General features: G+C 45.3%; 1 protein-coding gene across 5 annotated transcripts in view; it reads right to left on the reverse strand.

The window, feature by feature from the left end:
* Window positions 1-15,234: 15,234 nt before the first annotated feature.
* PIAS2 (protein inhibitor of activated STAT 2) overlaps window positions 15,235-20,072 on the reverse strand; it is a 940,364-nt gene continuing 935,526 nt past the window's right edge. For 3 of the 5 annotated variants that reach the window (XM_069626926.1, XM_069626929.1, XM_069626928.1), the window contains exon 14: window positions 15,235-16,116. In XM_069626926.1, coding sequence (XP_069483027.1) covers window positions 15,856-16,116 — 261 coding nt within the window. In that variant the 3' untranslated portion in view covers window positions 15,235-15,855. The remainder of the gene's footprint in view (window positions 16,117-20,072) is intronic. The other 2 variants (XM_069626927.1, XM_069626930.1) reach the window with 1 other exon arrangement.

The following is a 20,072-nucleotide window of genomic DNA, read 5'->3' on the forward strand; positions in this document are numbered from 1 at the left end:
GGATTTATCCACTGCAGGGATAGAATCCGAGGATTCACAATTTCTGGCCACCCTATTTTGTAAAGCCATATGAAAGGGTAAGACTGGGTCTGTAGGTGGACCGTGGTCCAGAATATCAGTAAGGTCATCCTGGATGAATTGAGCTGGTGGTTAACCCAATCTAGGTATTCAACTACCTTTGACATCAGGTGCCGATATGAGGAATCCTAGTGTTCCCCCTGGCTCCGGTCTACCGAACTCAGTTTCAGGTGATGTGTCAACCAGATCTCTCATCTTGCTCTCCTCTGAGATTAAACATTCTGGCACATTAGGAGTTCCAAACTCAAGGCCAAAGGGGACCTCCTCTTCCTCAGATATCTTTTCTTCCTCAAAAATCGAAGAGCAGTAAAGTACTCCTTTCTAGGCAAAGGAGTATGAACTTTGTCAGGAACCACCAAAGGTCTAGGCTTTGAGTTAGCTCTTTGCCAGTTTTAACATGGTCAGAAGGCTGAGTTGAAGCCACAGTAATTTTTGGTGCCGCTGATTTTGGTGTCGACAAAGGCGTTAATGGCGTCGATGGAAATGGCGCAGACGGCGTTGAGGATTCAACGGCCGTTTTTGAAGATTTCTTCGAGGTATATGGCGTCGATTACCTCAAGCGCCTATCCTGACTCGTGTGACTTTCTTTCATCAGAGACCTTGAAGGTTCTCGATGGGTCTTTCTTTGATCACCCGGGCTCGAGGGTGCGCGAGTGTCGGAATGGGACAGCTCTCGTCTGGATTCCAAAGAAGGCACGGATGGGGACTTGCACTTCTCGAAAATGTCTAGCATTTTCATACGAAATGCCTCCCACTCTGTGATTGAAGAAAGTTTTGTGGCGCATTTAAATTTTCTGGGGGATTCGTATGATGATGAAGAAGATGGCGAACGATGGTGCTGTCTCTTTGATCGTTTCGTCGAGGATGACGAGTGGCAGGAGCCCCTACAGGATCTTGATTTTTTTATTTTCCTTTTCGCGTCAAGGAGAATGATCTCCAGACTCGACAGTCCAGGAACGATCAGTTTTAGTTTTACGACCTACATGCAATTTTCCCTTCCTTTCTCCCAGGGCTTTACTCGTCATTGCCTGACATTTCGAGCAGGAATCTGTGTCGTGGGCCTCCCAAAACACCGTAGGTACCAGCGATGCAGATCCGTGATGGACATTTTCGAATTGCATTCTCTGCACTTTTTGAAACCCTAACGAGGTGTTGTTGAGGTCGATGATTTTATTTTGATTTAAGAACTGTGTAGTTAGTAAATACTAACGAGACGCCCCGAGTCTCTGAAACAAACACGTTTGCGGAAAAACTGAGGCCAACGGGCGCCGCGCATGCTACTTATACACCTGATGATGTCACCCTCTGAGGACTTTGAGGGACATCGACTCGATGCCATCGATGCACAGCGCCCTCTGCCGGGAAATATTTTTCCGAAAGCAGCCAAAGCTGGATGAGATATCAAAGATGAGGAATACGTTGGAGGACACAATCCATTCGAAATATACGTTTTGTAAGACTTCAACATCAGACAGAGCAATGCCATCCATGGCTATGGGGTAGATGGTGATGTTTGGAGAGATTGTAGGGGTGAAGGACGGAAAGGGGAAGCCGAGGCAGTTTGCCCAAGGAGGCTGTGTAGAGCATTAATATGAGTTCATCAGGAAGACCAATAATTTGATAGTGACATTTGGAGGTGGCCATTCCGGTAGGAATACCTCCATGACCGTTCAGTAGATGGATCAGAACTGTCATCCTCATGGCCTACAAAAAGGCTATCAACCAGACCAACAATACTAGTGGAACCTTTATGGGTAGATCTATGAAGGATTGGCTACGTTGTGGGGCAACATGCAGGTGGTCCTTACAGGAGATCTGCAGGGCCGCCAGTTGGGCCAGTCCTAACACATTTATTAAGTGCACTAGAGATTAAATTTGGATGGGACAATAATCAGGTTGCGGTTGTACAATCTTGGGCTCAGTGAATCTAGTTTGATGTGATCTGGCACACAAAGATGGTGGCGGTGGCATTGCAAGACATTCCATGGCCTGGTGGTTTGTCATAGGCCTCTTGTCCATCAATTAATCTCTAATAAATCTCAAAGGTAAATACTGGGATGAGAAAGAGGGATGTGGACGTAATGATCTGATTATTTACTGGTCCTATTTTTCCTCTTCCCAGTACAGACATCGATCACCTCCCTCCCCAGTAGTGGAAGGGTCCTATGGCTGGGCTGAATAACTAGAAACTCGAGGCTCATGGGTAATAGGAAGGTTAGGTCTACCTAGAAGAAGGCCAACAAAAACACCACAGTTCGACACAGTTCCTAAATGTGGGAGCCCAAATGTAAGTACTGAGACAAGGAAAGGTAGGGCTAAAATTAATTAATATTACTGGTAAGTAATCTGCTGAGTACTTTGCACCATGCTTATAAACCAGATATTCTGCTTTACAATAAATACCCCGTTGCAAACATGGCCTCCAGTATGCGGCGCTACATAGGTCAGAGATCTATCTCATAGAATCCACTGCATGCAATGAAAAGCAAGATTAACGGTGCTGATACATACGTGCAGGTGATCCCTCTTAGGCGAGAGTGGGTCAGATGCTGCATCGATTGGGCTGTAACATGGGACGATAACGCAGAGCCCCACACGTGCAACTCAATGGCTTAAAATGCTATTTTAATCGCGGCTTTTGTGATACACCCAAAGAGGAAAGATGTATGCTTCAAGGAAAGTGGCTTGAAAATGAAGCATGGTCGCTTTGTAAAGGCACAGAAATAACCTTTACTGGCAACGAGTCACTTTTCTCGGACGAGTCATGAAAAGTGCAAGGAAAGACCGGGGACTGATTTAAACATTACACCATTGTTTGCAACTAGTGAATGCTACAGTACTCGGTAACAAGAATGTCCGTATAAAGGAGACATGTCTGGGAGCTACTGAAGCCACGCCTATCAGATAATGTAGAGTGTGTACTACCTATTATTCCGTGTCATCGTAGCCACCATCAACCAGTGCTACAGTACTGTGCATGTCGGACTTCGAGGCCCCCGCGTCTAAAGGTGCAAAAAACAAAAGAAAAAGTTCCAAACTGCAAATCGCTGATCACACAGAGTTGTCAAATGGCATGGGGTCACTGCAGCTCGGGTGCTATCACATGTTACGCAAATGTATAAAGCTGTCTACAGCACACTCTAAGCTGGTAAGCAACAGAGCTCTCTCTATACAATGGAGAGTAAAGAAACGTAACGTCGCAGGGAGCTCGCACGTCGAGCAGTGCAGGAAATGGGCCGGAACAAGACGGAGCACCGCTGCTTCTTCAGACCCACCAGGGGCTTGCCCACTACACACCCAGATCTGCTGGAAGCGTCCGAGCAACCCGCGCTTCATCGAGCCTACTTGACTCGCAAGCTGCTTGTGCGTGTGATAACTGATTCAGAGCGGTTCTGAAGCCTAGTTGGCACATGCAACCCACGTTTCAACAAACAAACTTTCAGTAGAATCAGCACGGGAAACTGAACCCAGAAACAGACAAAGCCTCACATACTTGTTGCAGCTGTCCAGACTGGTAAATATGTCCTGCAGTGTACAGACATGTTTTTCTTAGGGCGAGTAGTTTGACCAATACAAATTGCATTCGCTCAAAAGGGGTTCTTACTGAACAAGACATGTTTCAAATTTAAAATTGTGGACTTTATGTTCCCATAATGCTCTTTGCTTTTCTGGACAACATCGGGATTTGGTTCTGTGAAGAGATATTGTATTGAGTGACGTAACCTGGGGCCTCGGCCCGCCCCTCCAAGGATGAGAGGGTTTCTGCTGTACATGTTTTCCATTTCCAGCAAAGCATGGCAAATATGACCTCCGTCCTCAGCCATATCCATTATGGTGGAAGCTGGCATACGTTTGTGTTAAACCTTTTACCATAGGGTGTGCAGTTATGCTGGGTTTTCTAGCAGAGTTCTCTGCACTTCCAATATATGATAGTTTAATTGTATAGCGCCTATACACTATGTGCTTCAAAGCGCTTCGAGGCAAGGGAGGGAACAAGGGAAAATACGACATTCTTACAGGCCATGAACAGTGACGATATGAAATTAACTGTCCTACTCGGCCTGACGATATTTCAGATGGTGCAAGAGCGAAGACATAGATAAGGAAGGGAGGGGAGGGAGGGGGAGTAGGAAGGAAATGGAAACAGACAGGCGACTACAGTACTAGGCCTGACAACATTTCTGGTAGAGCCGGAGAAAAACAAAAGGAGAGGGGTGCAGAAAGGGAGGGGAGGAACAAAACAAGCTACTATCTTACTAGGCCTGACAACTTTTCAGATAGTGCTGGGAGGGTGTGGGGGACAGTAAGGGGTTGGGGGAGCGACAGACGAGGTTGCTATCATACTAGGTCCAGGGACAATTCTGATAGAGTAATTGCATAGAAGAAAGTAAGGGGAGGAGATAAGAAAAAGGGAGAGGGGAGGAGATAACAGAGAGTAAGCAGTCAAAAAGATTGGAGAAGCAAGAGGAGAGAGCGAATACAATTGCAGAAGTCAGTCGAAACAGATAATGTTGCAAGCCAGGATACAAGATGAAGATGGGAACAGCATGATTCAGGGCCACCACGAGTACAAGATGCAAAGGAAGGCCAGCATTAGTTGAGATAGAGTGACGCACCGTGAATCAATGAAGTCCATAAAAATAAAATCCAGCATTAGCCACAAGATGGTGATGGTGAAACCAGAATGCATCAGGACAGACACCTGTGTGCGGGAAGGGGGGCCACAAGGGAACAACACTGGGGGACCAGAGAGGGTGGGGATGGCCTGTGGGGACAGAGGGTGTAAACGCATGTTGGTGCATGCTTACCTGCTGTCTTAGCAGGGGGTTGGACCCTGGATCTTCCTGGTCCAAACAGGAATTGCCCTTTTATTTTACTGCCCTTCACTTTGGACACCCGGGCGAGAGATGCCCTTCATCTAAGAGTCAAGAGCAGGAAGGAAGATGCAGGGCTAAGAAGGTGGGTGGTGCTTAGGCCAGGTGACCTAGATCCACTTACACCTGCTCCCCAGCTGCCCCAGAAAGCATTTATGCCAGAGAAATAACGAGTGGCTGTTTATTATGTTGTGTTTTTAAATACATGTTACTTCTGTGTAGCCACGCTCCCTGTGCGTTTATTTTGAAGCTCTGCTTCTCTGCTGTCCTGGAATATAGTTATGCGTGCTAGCAAATGCTGTCTGTCGTGTCCTGGTCTCTGGCTTCCTGCAATGTACTTTATGGTCTTGTGTATTCTGGCTGAACATTAACTGGGTAATATAACGGCTAGCACAAGCACACCAATGACAAAGTAGCAATAGGATATGCCCATTGGCACAGCCTTTCGGTAGAGTGCATATTTAGTTAGCCACGTAGAAGGACTAGAGTAAACATCAAGTTATCCACGTAGGCACTACATATCAGTAGAAGGAACCAGGAAAAGCCTAACCGCCTATTCAATAAAAGGAGTAGAGCCACAAAGAAAAACAGTCTTGCCATGCAACAGGAATGTGATCATTCCGGTGTAGGTACTCTAGGCGACTTGCTGTCTGACAGAACTAAATACATACGTGGAAATCTCTGAATTTAGAGGTATTGTGCAAGGCTAGCAATCTGATAACGTAAGTGGGGGATAAGGACGTTTGACTATTGAGTGGGGCGGCCCTGTTAATCCATCTCATTACAATGCTCAGTGCAGTCTTGTGCCATTTTGTAAAATGCCAATATACTCCCATATGTAGAATTGTGTGTGCTAACCTTGAATATCCGGTTTTACTGTGAAGTGATTGGAAGTTATTTTTTTAAATCCATAGTGCCATCAGGCCATCCTTCAGAGCTTCAAAAGTAGGAAACACATCAGCCCACGCCGCCCACCACACGATTATTTCACGTTGAAGAGTTCAGCCCTGTGTTTCGTCGTCTATCCCACGTGTTCACTACTATTACCAATGCAGTTGGTGAGGTGCGTCTAGGCGCAGTGTAACTGAAATGGACTAGAGAGCGATGATGTCAGGTAATGGACAAGTGCATCGTTGTCTACAGTTCCTTTCGGAGTCGATTGGTCCCTTGCAAAATCGAAAGAAAAAAGTTGGAACTACAACCACTCATCCCCTTTATGTGACTATTCAATGTAGATATCCCGAGCATAACATTATTGAAGATTGCTATTTAAAACAAGCATGAAAGAGAAGCCATGCATACACCGTTTACCGAGGCACACGTTTGAAAGGCGGCAAATAATAATACCAGATCTGTGCAACAGTTCACCAAGCCACACATTTGGAAGGGGATGAATACTAATACACAGTCACACAATGTATATATACGCACACACCATTCACTCGCTCGCGCGCGCACGCACGCACCAACACCATACACTGACTCATTAGCATGTACACCCCTATACCTTACAATTTCTCATTCACACATACGTACGTACGCACACAGAACCATTCATAGTTTTGTTTTTTTCCCCCCTTCAGCCCTGGTCCGGATTCTTCCTCCTCACAGAATGTCCTCTGGTTTAAGCACAGCACAGACAGGAAGCACTTCCCGTTTCCTGTACATGCGCGATGTGCCTGTGCTCTCCATCCACAAAGCCATCTGAATGTGCAGGAGTGCCCCCTACACACATGCAGTTCCCTAGCCTGCATCTTTTAATAGCTGTGCTGGGGGTCACGTCGTCAAACGCACCAAAAAATTACAAAAGTAGTCCAAAAGGCGTGTACGCCGGTGCAAGAAGTAACAGTTTTATTCAGTGCCCCAGGCACAGATGGGACAGCAAATTTAAACGGAACAGAACTGCACGAAAAGGCGCCGTCAAAGAACTGCCCTCAAAACACAAACTTTTTTCCCTTTGTTTTTGGAGTCTGACAAACTCCATAGGCAACCACTTTTTGTATGGTGACACACAGCACCCTCAGTGCAGTGTCACAGAGAAGTCCTTTGGATTTCTCATAATGTTTAAACACATTCTCTTGGGTGAACTACTGTTCCCAAGAGTAGTAAAGTGAAATTTACTTTACTTACCTTTTTCCTCTGTAGATCCAGCCCATCCCATTTTATGTGGAGTGCTTGGGGGTTACTTACTAGCCCCTTTTTCTACTTACTCATGTAACATTTTTTATGTTACCTTCACTGCTTTTAATGGTTGGTGGCAGTGGTATAATTTTCCTACCATTGTGCTTTTCTACCGCATGCTTTATCCTCAGCTGCAGTATAGCACCCATGGGTGACCATTGTGTCAAAATGGCCCCAGGCTTTTTTTGGCATTTCTTGTTAGTGAGGTCTTTCTTGGGTTTTACTCAGGCGCGGCAAACCAGGTTTAACCCTTTTGTTCATTTTGCCTTTGGTGGGCTTCAGTACTGAAACCCGCCTATGGCTCCAGTGTGTCTGGCAGGGTAGGAAGCGAGGGAGGTGCCCAAACTCCCTGTACTTAGTCTCCTTGGTTATCTGAATGCACCCAGTGCTGATTAGCTGGCTGGCTGTCCTTGCAGGACCGCCACCGCCCTGTGTGAGTGACAGCTAGGCTGTGCATGAATGGGAGAAACCTGCATAAAAGGCAAGGCTTCTTGAACTGAGGACAGAGTCGACCACTGGACGAAACACCCAACGAAGGAATCGTGGAGAGAAGCTTACTGCATCCTCCTTGACAGTTGAACTGCCTGGTGAAGCCCTGCTGCTGTGATAAAACTGCTTTCCCAAATCAACTAGAGACGCTCTGGAGAGGATGACTTCTTCTCTTGGGTTGGTGAGACCAACTAACCCCAAGACAAATTTTACTGGAAGACCTTAACCAACTGGCTGCACTTCTTTGCTGCTTCTGGAACCGAGTGCCAGGGGTCGAGAAATCCATAGTCGAGTGCATCCTCTTTAAGCTGGACCGAAGATCCTGAGGACCCTCCCGAAGCAGGACAACCTAAGCGCGAGTCATCTCACCAGAGTGCTGGCCTCAAGGAGTGAAGGAAGCCCATCAAGTGTCCAACATCCGTGGTGGTGCTATTTGCCGGTAGCTGATACCGCAAAGTGCTGCTGAACCAAAAAGAGCCCGTAGCCACTGACTACCTTCGAACTGCAGTGCAAGAGTCCTTCAGACGTCCTCCCTCTTGTCCCCACAACTGAGGCACAAGATCTGCAAGACTGCAACCAGAACAGAAGCCAGCTGGATCCTCTTCTTCAAACCTAAGGTACTGTGCTGACTAAGGGGTACTTACGTATTTTGTCTGTAGCTTGCATTATCTCACTTGAGATGTGCAGTAGCTGTTTTTTGCAGACTTGATCTCAGCTCTGACTTTCACACGCCTAACAACTTGTGGCCCAACATTGATTTTCAACAAACTCTAACTTTGTGCAAGACCTTTGTGCAATCTAAGAAGTGCCTCAGCTCCATAGACATTGTTCAAATTGACTTTGGCTGTCCTGGCCCCCGGCAGACTCTTCTAACCATTGACTTTGATTGTAACTGTCCCTCATAGGAGAATCGTACAAAAATGTCACCCTCATTTGTGCGCTCCCGCAGTTACTGCGACTTTGGGGGCGCACAAAATGAGGGTGACATTTACTGCATCCAAGCACAGCGGGGGTGTCCCCCACTCTGCTTGGGTGCCGTAACGGGAGACGGGGGTTGCAGGGGTGTCCCCCGCATACCATTTTGGTAAGCGGGGGACACGAAAGAAAAAAACAAAAAGCACCCTGCGGCGTCAGCTCTAACCTACGTTAGTGGGAGGAGCTGACGCCGTAAGGATAGCAGGGTGCAGGTGGCACACACAGAAGTGTGCCGCCGTAAAAGGTAAGTTGGGGGTGGGGGGTGTGAAGGGAAAAGCAGGCCTGGGAAGCGGGCACAGTGATCTATATGATCACTGGACCACGCCGCAACTAGCGTCAGCATTTCGGCTGTCACAGTGAAGGGCGGCGCAGTGATCACGTAGATCCCTCATAGGTGGTACATTGGTTTAACTAATTATTGCTAGACTTCATTGGGAGATGGAAAAGTGCTCATGTGCTCTGAGAACATGTTAACCTTTTTCCTTCCCTAACCTTTTCCTTTTCCACAACCTCAGAATTTTACTAAGTCCAAAAAGTGATATATAAATGCCAATACTGTTCTAGTAACTGAAGTCACCTCAGGGTGTAGGAAGTGTGTGAGACGCATCTCTAACGAGTATCTACTTGCTTATCTTGATTCTGAGAACGTGTTGTGAAGTGTATTTTTATTGTTGCATATTGCCCTTTTTAAAGAAGGTTTATTTAAAACTGACTGTTTAATAATTATTTTACTAGACACCCTTGAGTATAAGTGTAATTTGGATACTTGTATGTGTGGATTTGGATGCTAGGGCTCTACCGCTCACATTTACACCTCTTGAGATAATTCTGGCTGCTCTGTCACTCTACCAACTTGTGTAGTACAGACCTATACCAATAGGTGGGTTACCTAATACCAAGAGGACAAAGGGTTGTGTAGTCTCCCACAGGGTTACTGCATACAATCTTGCTTAACACCTTCACACACCCAATCTTGTTGGCAAAAACACTCCGGAAATGGTTTGTCAAACATGCATTCTCCTTACATGCAGCACTTGTTCCACAGTATTTTGATCAATCCTTATTCCCAGCTTCCTTTGCTCCTTCCACCCTAACGTTTTGCCTGTCTTCATGACATACATTTTTCCATATGCGTGTCTGCTCTTCAAGTCCAGTCTCGCAGAAACTAATTGTAATTGTTTATTTGTAAAGCGCTTATACACAAGTGAAGTGTTTCAAAGCGGTCCAAGGAGGGAAGGAAACAAGGGAGTACAGTTATCATTCTTAGGCCTTGAAAATTCCGAATGATCTTAACAAAAAACTAGCATACTAGGCCAGAGGCATTTCAACTAGTGCAAGTGCATGATAGGAAAGAATGAGGGGAGGGAGGAGAAGAGCGTACAAACAAACTACTGTACTATGCCTAACGATTTGTCAGTTAGTGCAAGTGCATGACAGAGTGGTGGGGGAGAGGGAAAAGGACATAGAGAACAATAAACTACTGTACTAGGCCTGGCAACATTTTAGTTTGATTGGTGGTTGGTCGTCACTAAATATGCCTGTGCACAAGTATTTCAGGTACAAGCAAGGGAGAGGAGACAGGTGGAGGACAGGACAGACAAACTTGCTAGGCCCAGTATGTTCATGGTCGTGCAAGTGCGCAGATAGGAAGTGCGTAGGACAGCAAAAGCATGGGTTAAGTGCAGAGTGGTTGCCCCTCTCATAGAGCATATTCCGAGTGCAGTAGTGCCAAGCAGAGTGCAGAAGCCCGGAGGCAAGTGCAGGCCTGGAGGAGGAGCCTGGGATCTGTGAGGCTCTGGAGGTGCACCAGGCGAGCAGTCAGCGACCTGAGCAAGTTGGGAAGAGAAGGAAGGAGGGAAGCAGGAGATAAGAGAAAGAGGGTAAGCAGGGGAGAGGGAGTGACAAAGATGAAGAGAAGAGGAAGGTCACGAGGAGTTTTCCGGAACTTATGGAGGTCCGGATCAAGACGAGAGAGGCAGGGAGGCTGTTCCAGAAGGGGGCACCTGCAGAGGATAAGTATCTACACTGAAATCTGTTCAAAACAAAGGCTCACCCGCAGAGAGTTGGATGAGGCCAAGGAGAGGGCTCTAGCGGGAGAGTATTTAGGAAGAGAGCGTTGTAGATAGTAAGGGCCCCAGCCCCATAAAGGATTGTGGATTATGCAGAGGGACTTGAACTTGATCCTTGCTGTCACGGGGAACAAGTGGAGAGATTTCAGCACCGGAGAGATGCAGTCCCTGGGCTTGAGGCTAAGGATAAGTCTTGCGGTTCTGTTCTGGATAAGTTGAATAGGTCTGAGAGTAGAAGTAGGAAGATTGATAAAGAGACTGTTGCATAAGTCCAGTTTGGAGAGAACCAGGGATCTGGAGACGGTGATCCTCTGGGGGAAGGTGAGAAAAGGTATAATGCCTTTGAGGAGGTGCAATTGATCGTGGGATTTTTTGGAGATGTCCGAGATGTGAGAAGAGAAGGAGAGAGTAGAGTCGAAGATGACCCCCATATTTTAACCTCACTGGTGGGTGAGGGCGAAGGACCAAGAGAGCCCGGCCAGAGTAAAAGTGGGAAAGCATGAGTAGGGTTCCCAATGAGGACTATCTCTGTCTTACTGCTCTAAAGCCAGACTGTTGGTCATGGAGACAACCAACAGATTCAGTGTGCAGGGCAAGCTGAGAGATAGCCAACTTCTCCAGGATTTTGCCCAGGAAAGGAGTGATAGAGATCGGGCAATAGTTTGCTGGAATAGAAGGGTCGGCAGATGGTATTTTGAGAAGAGGGTGTACAAGAGAATGCTTGGGAGAAGTGGGGAAAACTCCAGTGGCGCAGGAGAGTTGTAGAGGTCTGCTAAGGCTGGAGCTAGAGAGTCAATGTTGTCCTTGATGGTTTTGGAGGGGCAAGGGTCCCCCTGTTTGGAAGTAACCCAGCAAATCCATCTTACTCAGGTTGTATTCTCCTGGCCTTTTGTCAGGTGGTAATACATGTTTGGCATGTCCACTAACATCTCTCTCAAACACCTCTTGTGATAACAAAAAAACGTTAACGCCTGAGTTAGCCATCATTTCCACAGCCTTCCCATCATTACACACTTCCACATAGGGGCTCTCGCACTCCTCATTGTCTAAACATGTCACCATGTTAAGAGTTATCAACTCTACTTGCTCTTAATCATCATCCCGACGATGGTTGTCCCTCCTCTGTCACATGAAAAACGTTCTTCCCCACACAGCAATAGTTTTGCAACAATTAGCAAAATTACACGTTTTTTATTTTATTTTGACCATGTCACTTTCCTACCTGGGCACACTGGCGAACCTGCGAAATTAGTTGCACTGGCACATCGGAAACACAAATGGTTTTAGCCCTTTTGACTTTTAGGGGGCGCTGCATACTACGCTTTTATTTTTTCTTTCTTCACCTGCTCAAAATCTCAGCTTGGCTACAAAAGCCATTGAATGCTCCACCCTTTTTTGCAATAGCTATAACCTCATCCAAACATGGCTTGTCCTTTAGCCATAGTTCTTCTCTGTTCTACCTCTGGCAAAGTTTCATATATTCCTTCCTCTTCATAACCAAGGAAATGCATCAACAGCGACACCTTGCAGTCAGTTGAAATAGTCTTATCACATGCTGCCCGCATGTAGTGCAAGAAAACTTTTTTCAACTGGTTTTATTTAATTTTCAGTGGACCTGGGTAGGCTATGAAGATGGGAGACCTAGCACTCCCGGCATAGCTATTTTGAGCACACAATATTTTAACAACTTCAAAACAAATTCTCTTCTCCACTTGTAAAAGAAAGAGGATTAACTTCTCCCCACTTGCGCTTTGGTTTTACCTCTATTGCCTTCTTTTCACTCACTAGCGCCTGGTACGCTTTTCCTTAAGCCCCTGGCATATAGCCTTTAGTTCCTTTCCGCTGCTTCCTTCTGTATTTGGGAGGTCAAGGAGGGAAGCCAACCAAGCATTGTTTGAAATTCGACAGCTCCTCAAAGGCGTACTGCCCGCACACTCCGCACAGTTGCCCTGACGCCATCAGGCCTTCTCCGGCCGTCAAACGCAGCGGTTCCCTTGTGAGCTTCCAGCATCGCAGATCCCTGCAGCAGCTCTGTAGGTGGGGTCTGCAGCTCAGCAGCCCCAGTCTCCAGCAACAATGCACAGGGGAAGAGCGGGACACTCCACCCACTCGTCCGGTGTCCCATCAACACCCCTGCGAGTGCAGGGCACAAAAGCCACCACTGCAGCCCACGCACAGTGGGTCACTGTTAGGAAGATTTATCAGAAATGTGCTACCCCGAGTTGTCTTTACTGGACTTTAGAAATTTAATTTCTCACCTGGAGAGAGTGAGACCTTTTTCCCAATCTCTCATGTATTGTTTTCTGTGATTTATTCTTTGTGTTTCTTTTTAAACTTTGGAGTCTGGCAAACTCCATAGGCATCATGTTTACATTGTGACACACAGGGAAGTCTCTTAGATTTCCCAAAGGTTTAAATACCTTCTCTTGGTGAAACTAATGTTTCCAAGATCAGTGAAGTGAAATTTACTTTACTTACAAATTGTAACTTTCTAGACCCAGCACACATTATCTTTTGGAGGAGTTACCTAGTGTCCCCTTTATCTAGTTTCTCATGTTACATTTTTATCTTACCCTTTCTACAATTAATGGCTGGTGGCAGTGGTTTACTTTTTACTACCATTATGTGTTTTTACCACAGGCTGCAATTGCAGCCTTGGTAAAGCACCCATGCGTGCCCATTTCATCAAAATGGCCCGGTCTTCTTTTTTCGCCATTTCTTGCTGGAAAGGTCCTTCTTGAGATTTACTCTGCGCGCCAAACCAGGTTTGGTCCCTTTGTTCATTTTGTCTTTGGTGGGATTTACAAGTGAAGCCCGCCTCTGGCTCCAGAGTGTCTGGCCGGGGCAGGAAGCGAGGGAGGTGCCCAAAACACCCTGTGCTTAGGCTCCTAGGAGACAGGAATGCACTCTTAGGTGATTGGCTGTCTGGATGTCCGGCAAGGACATCCACCCTGCTGAGTGACTGACAGCTAGGCTGGAATGAATGGGAGAAATCTGCATAAAAGGCGAGGCCTTTGGCTTGGAAGACAGAGTCGACCACTGGAACGATGGCCCCCGAAGAAGACGCCTGCTGCAACCCCTGGACGGTTGGCTTGCCCGGTGATGCCCTGCTGCTGTGCTGCAACTCCGAATTCGCATCGACTAGAGAAGCCCTGCAAGGACGACTTCTCCCCTTGAGTTGGTGGGACCAATTAACTGCAAAGTAAGCCGGTCTGGACATCCTCTCAGAGATGGCTGTACTTCCACTGCTCCTGCTGTTGGATCAGAAGTGTCAGGGAAAGGAACACCAGATTGTGTGTGTTGCTTTTAAGTTGGCCAAGAGCTCCAGGAAGATCCTCCAGACTCCCAGGAAGCAGGACTGACCAAGCCTCAACAGAGTGCTGGACCCCAGAGAAAAGTTTATCTCAACAGCCAATAGTCTGCAGTGGTGCTATTTTCTTAGATGCGAGGAGCTGAAACTGCAAAGTGCCACCGAATCGAAGTTTGCCTATTGCTGCCACCGACCATCCAGTTTGTAGTGCAGGAGTCCCCAGACGTCCTCCTTGTCCCCTTGACTGAAGCCCAGCAACAAAGGATCTGCAGACCTACCCTGGAACAGAAGTGCAGCTGGGGCAAGTTTTCTTCATTCAAAAGGACTGTAAACCTTAGAGGACTTACCTCTTCTTGTGTAGCATTACTTGTTCTCCATTGAGACTTGTCTTGGTTGCCTTGCAGAGTTGCTTGCATCTTTGCCCTTCACAAGCCTGACAGCTTGTGGCCTTTTCAAGTGTTCTTTACTTCGACAAACTCTTTTAAAAAGTTGTGCAAGACTTTTATTCGCCCATCAGAAGATATTCAGCTTCCATAGGCTTTGCTCAAATAACATTGGCTTGCCTGGTCCCCCCGAAAAACTTTTCCATCTCTGACTCTGTGCTTTACCTTTCCCCAGGAAAGGGCTAATTAACTTTGCAGTGGAGGGTTGTAAAAGTACTGCCCAGTGTATTGAGTGTTGTGTTTAACCTATGTTCTATTCCTATAACCTTTACACCTGAACAGTACTGATCTAAATGTACCAGTGATAAATCAATGTCCACAGTGTCCTAACAATTTAAGTCACCTGAGGATGTAGGAAGTGTCTGTGTGCCATCCCCAATGGGTATCAACCGATTTAAAACAACTGCAAGTGTGTGTTGAAGTATACTTAAGTTACATGTGATTTGCTCCCTTCTGAAGAAGGCTTATATAACTGACTGTTAAATGAATAAATAATTGTTTAATCAAGAAACCCTGAGTGTGTTTATTTGAATAACTGGTGTGTGAAGCTCTGTGTTACAAACTTACTGCTCACATTGACTCCTCTTGAGATAAGCCTGGCTGTCAACAACACTACTAACCTTTGTAGTTCAGACTTATACCAAAGGTTGGGTCCCTACTGCAAGGGGGGTCAAGGTTATAGCCACAGAGGCAGCAATACACCAGTGAGCGGGCTACGCTCAAAAAATGCAGGAGCCGCGACAGCAACATAGGTCACGAGCCACCAAAGCGGTCCGTAGCTCGTCAGCAGTGAAATTAGGTACTCTAGACACCAGTGTTTTCTTGTTTTATTCTTACAAGATCCGTCAGAGTGACCCCCAGCTCCCTGCGCCAACAGGATAACCAACAGAACATAGTTCCATATATACATGGATACACAATACAACACATTCCAATAAGGTTCTGGCACAAATCTGTAGCTAGCACAGGCAACAACACATTTGTGGAATACAGGTTTTTGCTGTACAGGTAAAACGTCCTCCACCTGTCCATGATTCACAAATTTAAATTATATAATTGGCTTTTCATTAAAAAAAAACATTTCAATATTTACATATTTTATTGCTGTTAGTACAACAATCTCACGATTCCAAACACTGGCTCGATGTGTTCATCCAGTAGTACATCAAACAACCCCAGGTTTGTCAGGACTTACCAAGTAGTGTTTGTTTAGCAAGTTTCATGAACTCTGCCAGAGTCCTTATTTAATAATTAACAAAAATAGATTTTTTTTTAAGTCGCTGTAATACCGACTTCTACTTTGTGTTTTTGCTTTTACACCTTTTGAAGGCAACAGAATCAATCTGTTTTCTTAGCAATAAATAGCAAAATAGCGTATGGCATAAGGGTGCTGCATAGAATACGGGCATGAGGATGGCATGTCATTTGCCCAACTTTTAGTCCAAGGAAATGATGTCCGCAGCAGTGTTACCACTGCTGGTGATGACGTCAGTATCACTCTTACTGGAAGAGCTAGCTATTACTGCAGCATTGCTCCTGCTTGCAGAACTGGTTGGGACTTCGGGGTCACTCTTGCTGGATGAACTGACCAGGGCGCTGCTCTCCTGGATGTTGGTTGAAGTGCGAAGGTTTCCAGGCAGGCTTTTCATTGGAAAGCCGGAGGGAAAACTATCCAAAAACATGGAGGAGCAGTACTGCTGGAAACAAACAAAATCACTGATTAGAGAAAACATAGTTAACCTTCGGCAGCTCTCTAAATGTAATGATATGTAAGAAATATACACCTGTAAATATGTAACTTCGTTTTGTAATTGTGTAAACTATATCTTTGTCAATGTACAGTCTGTAACCATGCTATGTAAGACATGCGCCCAGATGCCCTAGGGCTTGGAGCGTCATACAAATAAACAAATCAAATCAAATACACTATATTCACTATATTAAAGCTAAGAACTATTTAATGCAAAGGCTCCTTCTTATGGCAGTAGCATTACACGGCGCAGAAAGATAAGTTCTGCTTCTTGTGAATACTGCATCCCCCCCTTGCAATGTCAGCACATTTTGAATATCACAAGATGCAAGACTACGTCTGCATATTCCTTTCACAATTTCACCAGTGAGACTGCATCGGATGACACCCAGAGTTGTCAGGTGTATTGACCCATGTTCGAGTTATTATGCTGCAACATTTGGTACTGTGGGCTTAGAAAATCCAAGATGGCCGAAAGCCCACATTTGCGCCAGAATCCAGGAAAACTGCGCAGTTTTTGAGCACACCAAAATGGTTGCCTGACCTGCCACCCACCACTGCGAGCGTGATGGGCCAGAAGCGCCATGAGTGAAACGTGGTGCCAAAGGAAAAACAGCAGTGCCTGTTAGCTCAAAAAGCGCTTTGGAATCACCTTCGTTTCTCTGAATGCAAGCTCAAAATGCCTATTTCAAACATTGCAAGATATTCAAAAAACGTACTGAACACCAGCAGACGTCTGGTAGAATGAAGTCTTGTGTGCATACAAAATATGGAAAGATTAAGAGCCTAAAATAATGTTCCTAACAAAACTGGCTGAGCTGTGGATGTCAGCAGCTCAAGTGAAATTGGATTTAAAGCCACTAAAATTGAAATGTTCAAAATAAATGAGTGACCTACATTTCAGTGTCACATAGGTTGCAACTGTTTAAATGTCATAGTTTTGAACTTAGAATCAGCGTTTTAGCTGCATGTGTAAAAATTGTAAGTTTGATTTGAATGAAGAAAAATTGGAACAAAAGTGACATTTGGCTGAAGCCTGGCTTAAAGGGATTGAATTCTGCCCGGCAACTACCCCCGACAGGAGTTGAAACTTGCCCAGCAACTGCATTAACAGGCCTCGCCTGCCTTCTGCTGCCCCCACCAAAAGGAGATTACACCTCTCTGATTGAATCAGCGGAGGGGTACCTGGGACTGCAGGGAAACAGAACAATGAACTTCCCTTGGCTCAAAGCAATTGCTAAATCAGGAGGTCGTAAATGGCTTCCTCTTGGAAGGAACTGGGATGGGCACTGCCCCTGTGAGCCAGCTGAGCTTGGAGACGGGGACAAGCAAGAAATTCCCCCATGTGCTTTGGGACTTAACCACACCCATCTGGGCCAGAGCATAATTTTAAAAAGATGGATAATTCATAGTACAAAATTGTCAAAATTATATAAATAATATTATTCCTGTGATTTTTCTGTGCACATTTTAAGAGGTGCTAGGACTCTGTGGTATGTTCTGGGGGGTAGTAGCGGAAAATAGGGTATTACTCCAAATGTCTGTATGTTAAAAATCTGACACTTCATCATCTGATGCCCATATTCCTTGCGCACATTTGTGTAAATTATGGAAAAATTTAGATATGGTGTTCTGGATGAAAAGGGCAGAATCCTGTCAGAAGTGGACACAACATCTTACAAAAACAGGGATCGGATGGTTTGGCGCTACAGAAAATATGTTAACTGTACATATAATATTAGAAAAATTGTACATAGATAAATATGCATTTGAATCAAAAATAGATTTGTGTGCAAAGTGACAAGGGGAGGATTCTCTGACCCATAAGCATACCTCATCATGACGACACTCCATTTCCTTCCCCCAATCAAGGGAGAGAGGAGAATTTGGCCAATGATAAGTTGTGAGGGGCAGGCTTAGTTATGCCCACGCACACACCCATTTTGGTGATGCAATTTCTGCTATAAGTAAGGATGGCAAGCCTTAGGGAAGACTTCCAGATTCACTCATCACCTGAACATTGGCGGGACGTTCTGCACAAGAAAACCAGACTCTAGATTCCAGAACTTTGAAGCAGAGGGCCTACTGCAAGCTGAACTCTTCTCAGCTGGCCTTCCAATCTTGCAGACTGATTTTACCCCAGACTTCCAAGGGGCACATCAGAATAAAACAGCCGGGCTGTGCTGTTTCTGCTTCTTTGCCAAGAACTTTTGCCGGAACCAGAGACCCAAACCAGACCGCTGTGCCAAGACCAGACCAGACCGCTGTGCAGTGCCGATAGCAGACCAAACCAGACCGCTGTGCAGTGCCAGACCCAGACCAGAGGGGACACTGTGAGCAGAACCAGTGGCGGCCTATTCCAGTCCAAAATTAGGAGCGAGTATCCACCTGTCCAGAACTGCATAGAAATCGTGTGTCCATTCTGTGATTTCAAAGCTGTGAAAGTGTCATTTGTCATTCTGAATCTTTACTTCATTTCTGAAAATCCACCTCCACAAAAACGTCCGTATCTTTTGAACCGTATGGCCTAGCAGCAAGATTTAACTTTCATTTTAAAGCTAAGAACATAAGCTTTCCAATGACATCCCTTACAGTTTTTCGTAATCGCAATCGACGCAGTCGGAAAAAGTTCCGCGAATTGCAAACTGGCTCAATTTCACCACTTGTAAAAATAGCTGCTTCTTGCTTTCCACTGCTGAAATTCGTTTTCACTCTGATAATCATTCCTGAATCATTGCTAGTGTTGACCTGAACTAATTCAAAGTAGCTATCACCTACCCTGAATCTCCTATAGGAAATTAAAATCATTTTTCTCATATTTTTCACTTCATTGCAAATCACATGTAAAAGTATTTTTGACTGTTTAACAGCATACCGGTTGCTCTAAGCTTGCTAGGGGGGAACTGAACTTCTTTTGATTGTATTCCTGAAAACCTGTGTGCCCTCATTTCCATCTCTTCATATTGCATAGGGGGGGGGAGTGAGTTGTCATGAAGAAAAAAGTGATCATCTTATCTATTGTTGAAACCATATCAGTTTATTTCTGTGCTGCATTCTTCCATCATTGCTTTTCCTTGAAACCATAATAGTATTCTCTGATACCTTATCCTTTCTATACCAACTCCTAAGTAATTAAAGAATTGTGCTAGTGTAATATTATCCATTGTTGATCACTGTTATCTTCATAAGTGTGCTATCAAATATTAATCTATTCATAAAAGTGTGATATATATATATACATATATGTATATATTGTTTAATTTTTCAAATAAATCTTTTAATTTACAAAACAAACCTACTTCTTGGCTCAGTGAGGTCAGGGGGATTCAAAGAGAGGGGCGTTATATAAGGGTTCATCATCCAGATTTATGAACTTGTCATAAAAATATATAAATAAGGGCTTCCATTGGGCATCCCAGACTAGGCATTGACGTAGTTGGAGTGCTGAATTGAAGTCACTTACAGAGTACAGCTGCCGTCTCTCAGCCACTGAGTAATTTATCATGGGGAGTCGCTTTGCAAAGTCTTTGAATCTTGAAAGTGGCCTAGCGCCCAGCTAAACCGATCACCAGCTTAAATGAAAACCGGTCAACTCCATGAAGATCCTCTGAATGAGCAGCACTGCGCATAACAAAGCCAGTGTACCTACACAATTTCAGATAAGGCTTATGTGATGGTTCATTACTATAATGGATTCTAGCAGACTTTGCTGTACTTCACAAACTCTCCCGTCAGTGAGGCCTCTGGCCAAGCTTAAGTACAGCATAAGCTAGTGACAGAGCTAAGGAGGTGTTGGTGTAGAGGGGGCAATCATCCAGCCTCCTCCCCCGATTTCAGTGTGACCTATGTATGCCGCCAAAGTAGTGATTTGTTATTAACTAGTGTCCCCATGAGGAGCTCTTT

Source organism: Ambystoma mexicanum, chromosome 6p (genome assembly GCF_040938575.1).
Source record: "Ambystoma mexicanum isolate Mex_15411 chromosome 6p, UKY_AmexF1_1, whole genome shotgun sequence".
NCBI lineage: Eukaryota > Metazoa > Chordata > Amphibia > Caudata > Ambystomatidae > Ambystoma > Ambystoma mexicanum.